Here is a 16,040-nt window from a genome sequence, read left to right on the forward strand (position 1 = left end):
GGTGTGTGTGCATTGTGTGTGTGTGTGTGTGTGTGTGTGTGATGATGTGTGTTGTCATGTGTGTGTGTGTGTGTGTGTGTGTGTGTGTGTGTGTGTGTGTGTGTGTGTGTGTGTGTGGTTGGAGGAGGTGGGGGTGAAGAATGTTTGGTATGTGCGGACGACGACAACATGAAAGGCGGCGAGTGTTCAGGCCAACTGATTGTGCGCCAACAAATCAAACCCAAAAGCACAAGTATCCGATTATAAACTGAGCCACAAACACCAGACGCCTCAATCCGCCTTTGTCACAAAAAAGAAACCGCTAGTGCGAGTTTTTATGAGGCGGCCACGCAGTTTATTTGATGTCAAACACCCTGCAGAGGCGGAGATGGTTTGGTCTGTAGTAGGTGGGACTGCCGAGCGGTCTGCTGCAGGACGTCGTAGATCAATGAACCGGACCGGAGGGTTGGTCCATCGCTTCTGACTATAGATGTGTCACTATACCTATGCAGGACCGAGGCTTTATTACTATTAATCTGCCCGTTCAGTATGCGGATGTGTTAAAGCGACTGGCTATTTTATAGGTTCCTCATACGGTTTTGGATTCCGTCTCTAGTGGCTCCTCGTTGCGATTTTTTTTTTTTGGGGGGGAAATAAAATTTATCCGTTAACCTCCAGGATGATCTTTGCAAACACAGGCAACCCGCTGAAGACAGCCAATCGTAAGCAGGTAGGCCAGAAACACACACATTTTTATTTATTTATTTTTTAATCTCTGCCTACTTTTATTTTTGCTCACACTTGAGGCAGCGTTTGACTAAATAGCCTGAATAATAGCAGCCACAAATGACATTGGAGAGCCCTCTCTGCCTTCCATATGGAAAATATGCATTTATATCAAATCCTTTTACTGCCAAATGGGTTCAATTCTATAAAAAAAAATAGACCCACTGCTCTCAGCCGACTTGACAAACGGGAAGCTGATCCTCTGATAGGCTACAAGGGGAGGTAAAGCCAGCTGCTGACCCGATCTATAGCTCTACAACCGAGACTTTAATTAATATGTCCATATAACCTTGTTTGCCCAGCCACTCGCCCACACTGGTCAATATGCATGACGGTTACTGTAGTCTGTTTTATAGGTTAATGCATTCCGGGTGAATCCAGAGAGAGAGCGATATAGCTCAGTGTAATATATGTCAGTGTGCTGGACTGAAGAGAGCCGCTTGCATCCTTCATTTTGACCTCTCAGGTGAACAAAAAGGTAATTGAAGGCCGTGCCCCTTTGCTTTCCCATCACACCTTCTGATTTAGATGGGAGATGAGAATAGAAGGCAGGCACCATGTAACCTCTGATGATGGAAATATAATCCCTTTTAAAGATGAAGTGGATTGCGGGTTCAGTTTTTGGCCTGCCGCCTGTAACACCTCAAATACCCACCTTTCAGATTCAACAGTAATATTTATTCATCAGACAATACTGTGCAATACTTTGAGGGCAGGAATCTGTAACCAACCACATCTAGGTCCCTGCAGGGGAGCAGTGAATGAGTTTCCAGTGTAGGTGTAGCACAGGTTTAGTCTGCTGTAAGGCCTGATGATGCTTCTGTGAAATAAACCACCATAGTTGCCCTCTAATAGAGTAGGCGCACCCTCTCTCAGAGGCCTGATGTGAACCCTTGGTGGTCTCAGAGAAAGTTAGCGTGGTAACTGCATACCAACAAAAATGTAAGGCCTCTACTTGAACACATAACAGGCCTAACAGATGTTGCTGCCACAGCGATCAATGCCTCATCTGTAAAAGAAAAATAGCTACTGTGAACATTTAACAATCACACGACTGTGGAAGACTAGGTCGGTGATTCTTGTTGGCATGGCTGTAGTTGTATCCATGGCTTTGGCACTTTGGAGTGGATTGTCCTTTGGTTATGGACAGATGGTGTGATTCTGCCATGCTTTGTCTTTGATCTGATCTGGAGAGGGTTTGGGTTGGCTGGGAGCTATTTTAATGAATGAGTAAGGGGAAGGAAATGCTTTGCAGGGCAGTGCGGTGTGGTTTGGCTCCCAAGTATGAAGAAAACAGTTGGTTTCTGATAAACATAACAGCAGGATGTAAGACGTGAACACAGATTTAATCACATTGTGATTCATAAACGCCCATGTAAAAATTAAACATCTTTTAATGTCCTCTGTGGTGTATTGGCAGACAGAATCACCAGGAGCCTAAAGGTCAAACCTACCTACCACTGAGACCCTGACAGTGGTGGGTGATGTATATTCAAATCCTTTACATAAGTAAAAGCACCTAAAACTACTCACATTTCATTACAAATAAGAGTCTCATATTCAAAATGTTACTATAGTGTGAAAGTAAAAGTACAGAATTATTATAAACAAAACTATTCATAATGCAGGAACACACCATTCAGAGCGTTGTATTATCAGTAACATCTTATATCCTTGGATGTAATTACTTAATGTCATAATTTATCAATGTGCCGCTAATTTCAGATGCTTTATACACTAAAGGATGGATTGGTAGTAAAGCACTGTATCGTATTTTAAAAGCTCATCATATGTTTTTCATGTAAAATCTGAATCTACAGAGTAACTGTTCAGCACAGTACTCCTGTAAATTGACTCCCATCAGTGGAGCCTGATGTTGTTACAACATAGAAGACTGACTGTTATGTGGATCATTGATGAACAGCGCTTATCATCTGAAGAGTACTAGAACGACTTTTACTGTAGCATGCACATGAAATAAGAAATTCCGATTGTGTCCTCTGTGTGTTCCTGCACTTTCGTTTCATGCCGATGAATTGTTCTTGTGATCACTGTTGACCTGGGTTTAAATTAGGTTATCTAGCTCCCATACACGTCACTAACAGTGGGTTTCCTGTGTGCAGTCCTACCCCATGACTCCGTCCAGTCCCAGCAGCAGCAGCAACAGCAGCAGCACAGGCCTGGAGCAGCTCAGCAAAACTAACCTGTACATCCGGGGCCTGCCTCCTGCTACTACAGACCTGGACCTGGTCAAACTCTGTCACCAGTGAGTACACACACTCGCTGCATGAACACTACAATTATGCTTATGTGTGTGCACACCAGTGTTTTGTCACTGATATACTAGTGGCAGGCTCAAGATATCAAATACCAGCGTCATTCCTGTCTGATGCGCTGATGGCTTCTCCCTGACCACAGACACACACTGTACAGTACTTGCTGTTTTTAGTTGCTCATTTAAGTTAATGTAACTATTAAGCAATGCTAATGAAAATTAATTCTTAATTTGAAGAATTTTTTTGACATTTAGGAAATAACACTTATGAACCCACAGACAGGAAATTGTTAGCTTAGCTTAGCACAAAGGCTGGAAAAGGGAAAACATCTAACCCCTGTAAAACCACAAGAAGGGATTTTTACTGTTAAGTTTTTGTAATGTTAATTCAGGAGATTTAAAGGGCTTGTAATGTTAGGCCTATTTTGTTACCTTTAGGGAAAGCCAAGCTAGCTGTTTCCCCCTTTTTCTAGTCTTTGTGCTAAGCTAACAAGCTGTGGGTGTTTTCATATTTACTGTGCAGATAAGTGCGTTATCAATCTTCTCATCAAACTCTTGGCAAGAAAACAAAAAGGGGTATTTCCAAAAATGTAAATATTTGTTTATGACCTTCTTACTCATAAACAATGTCATTACTCTGTGTCAAACTGTGTTTGAATGGGGTTTAAGTGCCTCACAATACTTTTGAAGTTGTTTCTTATAGGTTTCCTCTTTGTTAAGAAGAGACATTTTAGAAATTTTAAAATAAATAGCATTTGAAAGGTTATTGAAAAAGAAATTAAATTTGAAATTTGACAAATAATAGTGACTGTCAGCTGTTTTAGTGCTAAAACATCAGTCTTGGAATTTAAAAACATGTACTGGTTTAACCATAGTGTACAATGACACATTAAATGCTCACATCACCATACCTTTATAAACAGACACACACATAGAGAAGTCATAGTTCAACTGTGGTATGTGGAGCAGTCTGCAAAAATGATTGTCTAAAAAGAAAAAAAAATAGAGTCATGTAAAGCAGCCCAGTGAACATGTTCAATACTTGATACTATAGGTTTGCGTCTGAGTGGTTAGTGTGGTGGATGCCATAATTAGTGGAGTTTTGTCTCCTCTCTTCTCCCTCTGAATCACAAACATATGGAGAGAGCCATTCACCCATGTAACCAGCAGCAGCAGCAGCTGTTTGTGTCCTGTTTGCTTGTGTTTTGTTCATGTTCCCAATGGTGTTTGCCAGCACAAAGCAGAAATGAAAGCGCTTTTCATAGCAACAAGGTCTGAATGGTGATGTAAGCTAGGCATTCAGTCTGCATGGTGTGTGCACTTAGATAGCAGCTCACAGCTTGTGCCATGGTTCAACTTTAACATAAGGTCAGATATACAGCAGAGCCCGAAAATGCCGAAATTGGATTCATAGTCTTTGGAAACATGTAAGGGAGAGTAGTGATGTACAGTATGTGCCTCTGATGTCACGGGGTATCTCATTGAATTTCACCAGTTTTTATTATTTCCATAAATTGTTGTTTTTTTTTTTGTGCTTGTGTTGTCTTTTATTTTTGATTGTCATGGCGAGTGAAGGTAATCTCTGTGCAAATTCTGCAAAGGGATACACAGAAATTTGACTGAGATTAACAACACATAATGAGAAGTCTAAGCCGATTAAGAGACATTTTCATAAAACACAATCACCTGCCTCCCTCCCAAAGAGTTCTTTGACAGTAATCTACATGTTGATGTGTATCCAGGTATGGCAAGATTCAGTCAGCAAAGGCAATCCTGGACAAAACAACCAACAAATGTAAAGGTCAGTAAGGTCATTAACTCACAGTACCAGCCATCACTGTTCAGTGCTGTACAATTAGTAGAAAGGGTATATTTCACAATTTAACTGAAATCCTCTCCTCCAGGGTTTCCATTCATTTCCGTAGGCTATGAAATCAATCTGCTACAACTAATACTTGCTCTATTTGATTTCATCACTGTGAACACGACCAGTGAATGTGTCTGTTTTTATTTTTGTCTAGCTTGTTGTGTTGTTGTATGGCACCACAGCTGAAAGTGAACATTGGTTTGCCAAGTCTAAACTGCATTACAATGCAACGAGAACTTACATTTGACACAAACAAAGGCAGATTATAATGAATTACCTAACTCAAGCAGGTTTAGAGTCTCAGATTTACACTTTATGGGAATAAATAGAAACCAGTGACTGACTGGATGACAGGATAATATATTCAAAAATCAGAAACACCATGTTGTGCTTTTGAAAATGGTCAAAAGTGTTGCAAAGTATGTGCATTTTGTCATAAATTTGATTAGATGTAGGTGCTGGATTGGTTCTTAAAGGAATAGTTCAACATTTTGAGTTCAAGACTCCAGGAAGTCACTGAGCCCACTAACCCTAACCAAGTAAAACTGCAACTTCTCATTTATAAACTTTGGTTTTGTACAAATTAAACAAACAAGATATAACCGGTTAATTAGAGATCTTTAGAGGAGCTGGTAGGCAGATTAGCTTACCTTTGGACAGAGCTAGGCTAGCAGTTTCCCCCTGTTTCCAGTCTTCATGCTAAGCTAAGCTAACAGGCTGCTGGCTCCAGCTACATATTTACTGAACAGACATGAGAGTGGTATCAAGCTTCTCATCAAAGACTGAATAAATAGCTTTTGCAAAATGTTGAACTGTTCCTTTAAAATATTACAGAAACCACTCTGAGAGGAGTATGATTTAAAATAGTTTTAGAGACAACAAGGTTGTGCGTGATGATTGATATGTTTACAATTTAAAACAATGAATATCAATATATATGACCCATCCATCAGTAACAGTGATAGTACAAAATGTACAATAGGTGGTTCCTCTCATTATTTGATGACCGTTAATGTAAATACTGTTGTACCAACTACAGGTTACGGCTTTGTGGACTTTGACAGCCCGGCGGCTGCTTTAAAGGCTGTACATGCTCTGAAAACCAGCGGCATACAGGCCCAGATGGCCAAGGTGAGTATGGTACAGGCACGTACGCAAGTTTCTCTGTATGTGTGTGTGTGTGTGCATATTTGTCTTGCTTGCGAACATCTCTGTGGGGTTGTGCTTCTTTAATGTGTGCATGTGTCTGGTGTGTGTTGGAGAATGACATTAAACTGGTCACATGACCCCAGCTGACAAGCTGTTCTTCCCGTGACCCCATTTACTTTCACTGTAGAAACCAGATGTCACGTCTCTTCCTGCCAAATAACCTGTCAGTCAGTGTGACACGTTACGCACAGGACCACCAGCTCACACACTCACACACCGCCTTGGCTAGGTTGGACTGTATAGAAAATATTGATTTCTACCAGTATTATCACTTTGTCATTTAGTATTGACAATTATCATTCATGCATACTAATAGAGGCATTTCTGCATCAAAGCACTATAGCAACAGCACTACTGCTCTGAATCATTGTTGATCCTCTGCCACTCATTTAAAGCAAAGCACACCAGCGTTTCATTTTTGAAAAATATTTTTAGACAACAAACAGGATATTTCTGCATCACATCTGCCATTTGTCTCGTATTGGGCAGCGGAAATTGTCTGGATCATCAAATTTTTTTCAGTCCCTTCCCTTTCCCAGCCCATTTCCCAGTTCATTGATGAAGGGTTGCTCTCTGGAGACCTGCATGTAGCGGCTCTGTTTGGAACAAACACAGCAGAACACAGTTTGTGTGTTGTGGTAGCTAGGCTACGCTGCTCTCCTGCTGTTTCTAGGGAAGACCGAAGAGGCGCTGAGCTGCTGCACAGTACAGATGAAGTGTGTGTGTGTGTGTGTGTGTGTGTGCAGGAGAGCTTATTAGTGTTTGCTGAACAAAATGTCTTCCTCTGACCCTTAACCATAACTTAGCTGAGTCTGAAACCCTGATCCACACAGACAAGATTCCTAGCAGAGAAAAACACACTTTCATTTGTCGCTTCCATCTTCTCTAATGTGAACAGCAACAGGAGCAGGATCCAACAAATCTGTATATTTCCAACTTGCCTCTCTCTGTGGATGAGAAAGAGTTGGAGAACATGCTGCAGCCCTTTGGCCAGGTCGTCTCCACACGGATCCTCCGGGACTACAGTGGCAACAGCCGAGGCGTGGGCTTCGCCAGGTTAGTCACAGACGATTGACAGAAAGAAGTGTTCATTTCAAACCCTGTGATTATACATAATCGACTAACACACAAATTACCATTCAAGTGATTTTACTTAAGGCTTAGCAATGGTACTCTCTGGCTACTTTTCAAATACAATAATTGATAAACTAAAACCTTGTAAATTTTTGTTAAATATAGGAATATTTGTAACAAATTCTTTACTCTTATCACACAGATGACACAGGTGACTGGAGTTTGAGGTTTATTGCAGTATAGGGCTACGTTCACACTTGCAGTCAGACTTATTAACTAGAATCAGTCATGCTCTGTTGTCTGCACAGGACTGGCTTTGTGTTTTAATAGCAAACAGAGTAAATCTGATCTCATGGAAGAAATGTAGAGGCTTTTGCGATCCACCCAAACTGTTTGATCTTCAAAATAATTTTCTCACTGAATCTTAAATTGCAATACAACTGCCAAACCTGCTTTTGTTTTGAAGGGTTGCCAAATGAAGACGAGCCGAGATACCGTTTATTAGCTCCTCTTCCATATACACAGAGCCAAGAATTTTTGTGTAAGAGTCTGAGTCTGCTGTGGTTGTCTGTTTAAACTGTAAAGAATGTGAACTGGCATTCAAGTGAAGAGGACAATCGTGTTCAAGTTTTGTGTGAATTGGGCCAAAAGTTATCCCAATTTGCGTCATGCTTAACAATACCACTTTGTGTTAAGGGAAATTTTTACTGTAGATCGACTCTGTGTGACTTATTTATGAGTCATGGCTGTTGTTTCATCTCCCCCCCTGTCAGGATGGACACAACAGAGCAGTGTAATGCAGTCATCTCCCACTTCAATGGAAAGTTTATCAAGATTGCTTCTGGTGCTCTGGGTAGGAAACATTTTTCCCTTTCTGTACAATTTCCCTCCCATGAAATCTGTGGACGCAGTGATAATTGATTATTGAGTGACTGTTAATATGTTGGTTTTTGTGCTTTTTTCCGAAGCCCCCCCTCAGCCCTTGCTGTGTAAGTTTGCAGACAGTCAAAGGAAGAAACATGCTCACAGCGGATTTGTTCCCAATGGACAGACAGGAGATCTCAGACTAGTATGTATCCGCTTCTCATCTTACATGCATTGTAGCCTTTTGCCTCCTCTGCGCCACTTACTAATGTGATGAGACTGAATGAATGAAGTTTTTATTATTGTGTCACGCACACAACTGTGCCCAGCCCGCACACATAGGCTTACAAGACACCACTAATCCAGAACAGGGGCGCTGCTGTGCTTTTAATCAGTTCTATAAAAACATCTGACCAACTTTCAAAATTAAATCTTCAGATCTTCATTGTCTACAGGAGAATTCATAGATCACTGGCAAAAATATTCACTATATAATACTGGAGAAATCAGTATAGATACTAAGTAAATAGTCCATCTTGCCATTGTTTCAAAATGAAACAACCGTTCCTGCTCTTGATCATCTGTACACCAGAATATGCCGGGATTTTGTGGAGCCATTTCACTTAATTAATCAGTTATTGATTATAAAGAAAATGAGAAATGGAAAAACAAATATTTCCACCAATTTTCCACCACATTACAACTGGCAAATCATTACTCCATATTGGGTTGATACAGTAATTGGATACAAATTCTTCTAGAGTCTAATAATTATCGTATTTTTCCTCACCTTAGGGTGCAATGACTCTTACCTATGACCCCTCCTCAGCAGCTATACAGAATGGGTAAGTTGCACTCAGGTTAAAGCAGTTCATGACATCATTCAGCTTTTTACTCGCCTCATAAATCTTCTGCTTTATTTTGAAAAAACCATCTGTCTCTTAGGTACTATCCTTCTCCGTATCCAGTGACCAACAGGATAATGGCGGTGCAGCCGGCGATGTCTCCCTACATGTCTCCAGTCTCTGCTTACCAGGTACTGCAGAGGATCCCTTTTTATGGGCGAACATAAACGTGTCCAACAGGCAGAACTGAATTTAAATCATCCCTCTCTCTCCACTGTCTCTCGCTTCCCCTCCATGTTGCATTTGTGGCTATGGTGTGTTTATGTGAGTTACGCTGTATTTTTGAGTGTGTGTGTGGGTAGTACAGGTGGCATAGATGTAAGAATAGGTGTTACAGCTGCCCTGGGCCGTCTGACACTTTGGTAGCTGCATATGGCAGTGATCATTTGAATGTTTGCATGTTTGAAGAGCTTGGCCAACTAGAAATTGTGTAATATCACAGTAAGCTTAGTGGTTCATGGAAGTTTTCTGCAGGTACAGTCATCCTCTCTGAGTCATACTTTCTCTGAATTGGGTTCTTGCTCATAGTTGCTGAATGTTTCTCTCAATACTTTTGATTCATTACCTTCTGTGCACCACAACCACTTCCATCCACTGACGACGTCCGTTCCTTGAAATTCATTTGCACAGGAAGGTTGAATGTGTGGGGGCTTGTCTAGCGGGGGTGGCAACTCACAATAGAGTTTTTTTTTGCATAGAGTCCTCTACCAGATGGACCCCAAATAAATCAACAACATGTTTGGATCTTCCAGGCCGGTGTGGTAGACGTCCCCATGTGGGGAATTGGTGGGAAGTTCTAAATAATAAGTTCAGGTGTTCTCTTTCCAAAAAAGTGGCCTTACCTTTGATGAAACAACTGCAGAGTCAATCATCATCCTGGCTCTGGCACTAAAGACACGTCCTGTATGAGTTTTCTTGTGCGAGGAGTTTGACAACTTTTGACAAAGGCTCACCTTTTCAATCAGATGGAGGAGGCGGCTTCTCTCAGGTACACCGCTCCAGGTGACTTACTCATTGGCATTATGACCTCTGCAAGTCTCCAAATAAGATATAATTCAGGTACACACACACAGACTGCACCTCGCAGCCCCATCCAGGCAACCCTCTGTTTATGCTGCCAATGTCAACAACACCTGCATCTTCCCTAGTCCCGCCCTTTGTCCTGTGGGCATTGCACTTGGTACCTACCTTTTGCATTGAGGGTTGAGGAAGTGCCTACAAAGAACCTGTGGTTGAAGGTTAGCAGCCCAAGAGCCCTCTGGTGGTCACCAGAAGAGGCACACAGGTGATGGACTTGAGGCCAAAAAGGTCGTATCAGCTACAATTACATACGCACAAAACCAGAGTATGGCTCATGCTCGTAAAAAGGCTGCAGAATAACCTTCTGTGGGAAGGACCTTGTCCAAGCTGTCAGAGGTAGAAGTTTACTGAACTCCTAATCTGACAGACATACTCCCAGAACAGGAAGCAGAACTGTAATATACTGTGATATAGTGTAGAGGTCATCTTAATGGCTGAGGTTATTGGGGTTGTTTAAAAGCTTCTTAGTGCTGTGACAACAGAGAGACTGGTCGTAAAAAGTTGAATTGGAAGTGGATATATTTGGGCTGTCATGGTTGACCAGGATCTCAGAGCGGGAATAGTGGCTTCAAAACAGAGGAATGGATGGCTGGATGAATATGAATGGATATGGTATATGCTGTTGCAGCCCTAATTTTGGACTTAGACTATTAAAATCTATGCATTTCTACTTAAAAAATATGGCTAAAATTAGTTGGTAGCATATTAGTTTCTTTCAAGGCACACAAATAACTTTCTCTTTTTATCTCTCTTTCGTTCTGCCCCTCCCTCCCCGTCTCAACCTCTGTTAGGTACAGAGTCATTCTTGGGTGGCACATCAACCATATATCATGCAACACCCGGTAAGGGAACGACAGCATTTGCTTTTTTTTTAAAAGCACTCATACACTACCTCCTATTCTGTGTACAGGAAATGGGTGTGTGTGGCAGCACCACCGCTAAAGCTCTGAGCTCACAGTAACTCCGAGTGTTACTTTAAACAGCCCGTTCTGCTGACACAGACAAACCAACAACGTCCAAAACTTCCCCAAATGTAGAAGGACAGAGCTGAGACGTGTTCTGGGAAATATAGCCACTGCGTATTTATATATTGTAAGTGTGTATATGTGTGTTGGAGTGTGTATGAAAGAGAAATGGAACAACGAAAAAGACATTCACCCCCCACCCCCCCACCCCTCCTCTCTGTGGATCCAGCAGGAAATGCCTGAAGCAGAGACAGTCTTGTGACTCTTTGACTCTTCCAACAGATGGTTTCCAGCGGAACAAGTGTCTCTGCTGATCTGCCCCCTCCCCCACTTTTTGCTAGGAAATGGTCTATTCCCTAAAGGCGTCATGTTTAAAGGAATATACGCCATCTGAAAACACACTAGAGCTGGCAGTGTCATACCTTTTACATATTTTCATCCCTTAGCGTAACACAGGAGCGTAGAGTACTTCATGTTTACCTCTGAATACTGCACTATTACAGACTTAGTGCTGCAAATGTATTAGTTTACATTTTGTCAAACCTCAAACCCACAAACCAACAAACAAAATATCTTCTTTTTTGTTTTTCTTTTTTTTTTGCCAGTTCATCTTTTTTGTTCTGTCCTACATACATAGCTCTCAAACACTAAGTCATGCTATATTTATACTCAACACTGCCACTGTTATTGCAGCCTTCATGTGTTGTCTGTGTTTTATCAGAATTAGTGGATTTAGTTTGTGGAACTGTATCATGTGATGTGATTTAAAAAAAAAAAAAAAAGAAAGAAACGAGCTGTCTTGTGTTACAGGCTGCTGTGATGTCTCCCTCTGTGGATCCCTCCATGTCACTGCACCCCACGGCCATGATTACTCAGCAGATGGGTCAGCTGTCATTGGGAAACACTGGAGCGGTGAGTGGAATTCTGGGATAGCCTACATCCTCAGAAAGCATTGACCAAATTTAATGTTTGGAATAATTAAATAGAAAATACTCAATAGTATAATGACAAAATGATGGTTTCAGTTTGTGCAATGGCTGTACATTGACCTGTGACTGTGGCTCACTAGAGAGATCTTTCAATCAAACGGATTAGGATTAGTGATCTTCATTCTGTATGATTGATTCACTTTTTATTTTTTTAAAACAGATGACGGTTTATTTTTCGTGACGCTCAGCACAAATCGTTCTTTGTTAACAAGGAAAGATGGTCTGTTGATATTTAGAACAAACCTAAATTACAAACATATTGTCTGATGAAAAACAGCACGACACCTGATGTGACGCAGAATTCAACCAAAAGTCAAAAGCCTCTTTGTGCAGTTACATTCATGTACGTTACGTCACGTTTAGTGGTCTCTCCCTGAAGAGGTAAGACTTATGTGAATATGATGAGACTGAAGATTTTATTTATGATTATATGATTATTTAAAGGCTACAGTTTTCAGTAAAATGTCATGTTCTTCTGAAAGGATGATTGTAAAAAAATTAAAAAATAAGAACTTGTGACAGATTTTATTTGTAGAGCTTGGGACAGAAGACAAAGGTTTTTGCAAAGTGTAAATTGTGTAAAATGTTATGTTTGTTGCACCACTGCAGCAGTATTTTATTTTTTAATTTATTTATGATTTTTTTTATTTACTATGATGTCCATGTGGGTTGGGTATTCGTTGTGCATGACACAACAGATAAATAAAGCTCCCTCTTCACGCTACCAGAGAAATACTAAGGATCAAGGAGTAACTGCTACAGCAACAGGGTTTCCTCAATAACTATGAAATGACCTTCCTCCTACCCTGCACTTTCTATCTTTCAGGAGTTTATCTCTAAGTGCATGGTGTAAACGTGATGCTTTCTGTTTGTATTTTTCTTCTTTCTTACGGATTTATTCTCATTGTGCTGTAAACTTTGTGAACTTCAGCTGTGTAATGTTTAAAGTGCTATGTAAATAAAGTTGAGCAACACAAGATATACCATACAATGGCTTTAATTTTATTTGTTCTTATCTTACAGTATATCGCTGCCAACCCTGGTGTCCAGGGAGCTTACATGCCCCAGTATCCTCCCATGCAGGCCCCACCTGTAAGTTTTATGTATCTTGGTCTCATTCAAATCATCTAACCAGTGTCCATTTAAGTCTGTATCTTAAAACAATAATTGTTTTAGAAAATTGCAACAGCCCATGCCAGTCCAGTCCTCTTCCATTCATGAGGCCTTGAGTTGTTTTTGAAGTGTTCATCCTCTAAAACTATCAATTATCTCAGTGCAAACGCAGTGATGATAGTTATTATCACGTTCTGAATGAGAGCTGCTGTTTTGCTTTTCAGGAAAATGGCACGCCGCAACAAGTGGATTCTTCCAACAACTCATCTCCTTACAGTCAGCTCAGCAAGTAATCACAGGTACGCTTCAGTTTCTGAATGTAGGCCGTCTGAGGTACAAGCAGCTTCACTGCCTCATAATGGAAGTTCACTATCACCACTTTCTCATAAGAGATCCAATATGTTGCAAGTAACTGCTTTATTAATGGTTAATCAAACAATTACTGAGGCTTTATAGATCCGTTATAAGCCATTAATGACAAGATTTTTGGTTTTACCAAGCTGCTCATAAATGATGCCTTATTAGCAAAATGTACCAAAGTCATTTATCAAATGCAAGAGCAATTTTCAACAAATCCCTTTCCAACATGTTGTGAGACATGTATAACGAAAAAATTATAGCAATTTGTGTCTGATCTGACTGTTTAACAAAAACACTTCAATTACGTTGTTAAAACCAACTCATTTAAAAATTAGGATAATTAAATATTTCTCATTTCAAACATTTAACTGCTGGACACGAGATGTCTCCTACTTCACAGAAAAGTCAATCTCATCTTCAAGCTTCCACCTCAGACATCACACACGTGTAAGCTGCATGTTGGGCCACGTTTAGTTTCCAAACTGGCTGCACTGTCTGAAAAACCTGCTCATACGCGCACACACGTTAAACTCAGATTTCAGGTGAGCGTGGAGAAGTGAAGAAACAATAAGAAAAGCACATTTCTGAGTGCAGGGCAACTTTGAATAAGCAAAATAAACCTTTAAAAATAGCACTACACTGTGTTGCTCAAATATAATCAGATCCCAATGTTGCTGTTCATATTAGTTTATAGTTTTTATACCAGCGCTTCTGCTCTCTGTGTCTTTATTTTTAGGCTGTTTTACCCGCTCTGTGAGCCAGAGGGCAGGTGGGAAGTTGCTGATGACATCACAGTGAAAACACTCACCGCCTTCTCTGATTGGACCAGACACATGAACTTTTTTGCACAGCCCCGGCATTTGTGGTGGAAAATGAGGACAAGTGTAAATGGACTCAAGCAGTTGGCTAATCACAGAAAAAAAACAAGATTTATTTTGATAAGAAACAACATGCTCTTCTTTTTCTCTTTTTTCATGGATTCTCAAACCAATACCAGAGGACCCCACCACCCCACCCCACCCCACCCTCCGCCCCTCTCTCTCCACCTTAGCTTCCCCCCTCTTCCCATTACGATGGGATATTAAAATGCATGAGATTGAGATATTTCCCCCCTTCAAGGTTTCTATGATTTTATAGTTTCCTTTATTTGTGATATATGAAAAACCTTGCAAAACGTTGTTTGCACTGAAGTTTAAAGTTTCAGAACAGTTTTCAAAGTGGCCACAGAGAATCTTACGAAATCAATTTTATGTTCAACTGCACTTGACAGCTGACACAGGTGAACATTTCATTAGGAAATTAATGAATTTATTATTGGAAAAGGTGCCTTCCTTACGTCACATCAAACATTCTCCAACATTTTTCATCGAACTTGATCAGGTGTCATATTTCTATCAAATGTGTGTATGTGTGAAATCATGGAGATTTCCATTGAGTGTTTCGCTATCTAGTCGTCTGGTAGCAATAAAGACAATGAGAGTCCCACGGCAATACTGAGAAAAAAGAACGGTGGCAAACTCAGAGCAAGGTAATTCTTATTTTCCTCTTTCTCTTTTTTTTTTTTTTTTTTAACTTCAAGACATGACATGAAACAAGAGCCGTACTTTTATGAAATTACATCTTTTAGGAGTGTTATTGTTTTGTTTTGTTTTCTTTTGTGGTCAGTTTGACCGGTGATCTACCTCATGGTTCTGCTGGAGTCTGCTGGTGGTGTGGGGTTTGCAGGTAAAGCCTTTTTTCACCAGAGTGGATGAAGCAGAACAAAAGCCACGCTCAGGAGCTGGCTGAATAGGACTTTTCTCTTCCTAGCATTTCTCTTCCTAATTTTCAAAGAAACATTGTGCTTTGCCTCATCTTTATTTGTCATTGCTTCCGTTCTGGTGTTTGGGTTGTTCAGTTGTGATGCTCCATTTTAGAGATTCAAAGTGAGACAACTACTAGCCTCTCCTTAAAGTAGTTGGTTTACAATGTGTTTGAACCAAATGAATGCAGGCTTCAGGCATTCATTCGGTTCAATCTTCTGCCTTTGTAAAGTGATGACTCACCACTTTCCCTTACCTTTTGTCTTTTTCCTTTAAAAAAAAACAAAACAAAAAAAAAAAAAAAAAAAAAAAAAGCAACTATATTGGGTTACACTGCTGGTTTGTAACACTAGGATTTTATAATTTGGTTATACAACAGTTTCATGGTGTTCATGCCAAATAATTTGGACAAGTGGAAAAAGTAACTCAAATCTTGCCTCCTGCAAAATAAATGCAACAATCATGTATGAAATACTTCAAACGCAGCAGTATTTCATTCCAATTTGATGGAAGTTGAAATCACATGGCTGACAGCATGTATTTCAGTGGTCAGCTTGTTAAGAATAAGATCTGTAAATTATATTCAGGGCCAAAAGTGAAAAATAAGTGAGTTTTATAGTTTGCCTAGATTTTCTTTTCTTTAAATGTAAGAACTCTACACTAATAAAAACAAGTGAACAAGAAAGAACAAGAAAAAGAAGAAACAATATGGTCAAAGCTCTATGGTCGATGATCAGTAGTACTGTAACTGTAAATGCTCAGAGTAGGAAAC

At 40.3% G+C, this 16,040-nt stretch overlaps 1 protein-coding gene across 2 annotated transcripts; it reads left to right on the plus strand.

The window, feature by feature from the left end:
- The first annotated feature begins 401 nt into the window (after positions 1-401).
- LOC111238688 (RNA-binding motif, single-stranded-interacting protein 1-like) lies at positions 402-15,550 on the plus strand. Of its 2 annotated transcripts, XM_022768323.1 has the most exons (14): positions 402-709; positions 2,889-3,031; positions 4,783-4,841; positions 5,947-6,038; positions 7,015-7,172; positions 7,964-8,043; positions 8,159-8,259; positions 8,850-8,899; positions 9,000-9,090; positions 10,831-10,881; positions 11,815-11,916; positions 13,017-13,085; positions 13,331-13,405; positions 14,203-15,550. In XM_022768323.1, the coding sequence occupies exons 1-13, from the start codon at positions 659-661 to the stop codon at positions 13,397-13,399; spliced, it is 1,116 nt and encodes a 371-aa protein (XP_022624044.1). In that variant the 5' UTR covers positions 402-658; the 3' UTR covers positions 13,400-13,405; positions 14,203-15,550. The 2 variants fall into 2 exon arrangements, with proteins under 2 accessions (XP_022624044.1, XP_022624046.1); XM_022768325.1 differs by lacking the exon at positions 10,831-10,881.
- The last annotated feature ends 490 nt before the right edge of the window (positions 15,551-16,040 follow it).

This window comes from Seriola dumerili, unplaced genomic scaffold (genome assembly GCF_002260705.1).
Source record: "Seriola dumerili isolate Sdu_G_001 unplaced genomic scaffold, Sdu_1.0 BDQW01001449.1, whole genome shotgun sequence".
Lineage (NCBI taxonomy): Eukaryota > Metazoa > Chordata > Actinopteri > Carangiformes > Carangidae > Seriola > Seriola dumerili.

Bases quoted from the DNA above. Each gene is read 5' to 3' on its own strand.
- LOC111238688 (XM_022768323.1), top strand. From the start codon at position 659: ATGATCTTTGCAAACACAGGCAACCCGCTGAAGACAGCCAATCGTAAG. The intron at 4,842-5,946 runs GTCAGTAAGGTC...TACCAACTACAG, and splicing joins AACAACCAACAAATGTAAAG to GTTACGGCTTTGTGGACTTT. The intron at 8,900-8,999 runs GTAAGTTGCACT...TCTGTCTCTTAG, and splicing joins TCAGCAGCTATACAGAATGG to GTACTATCCTTCTCCGTATC.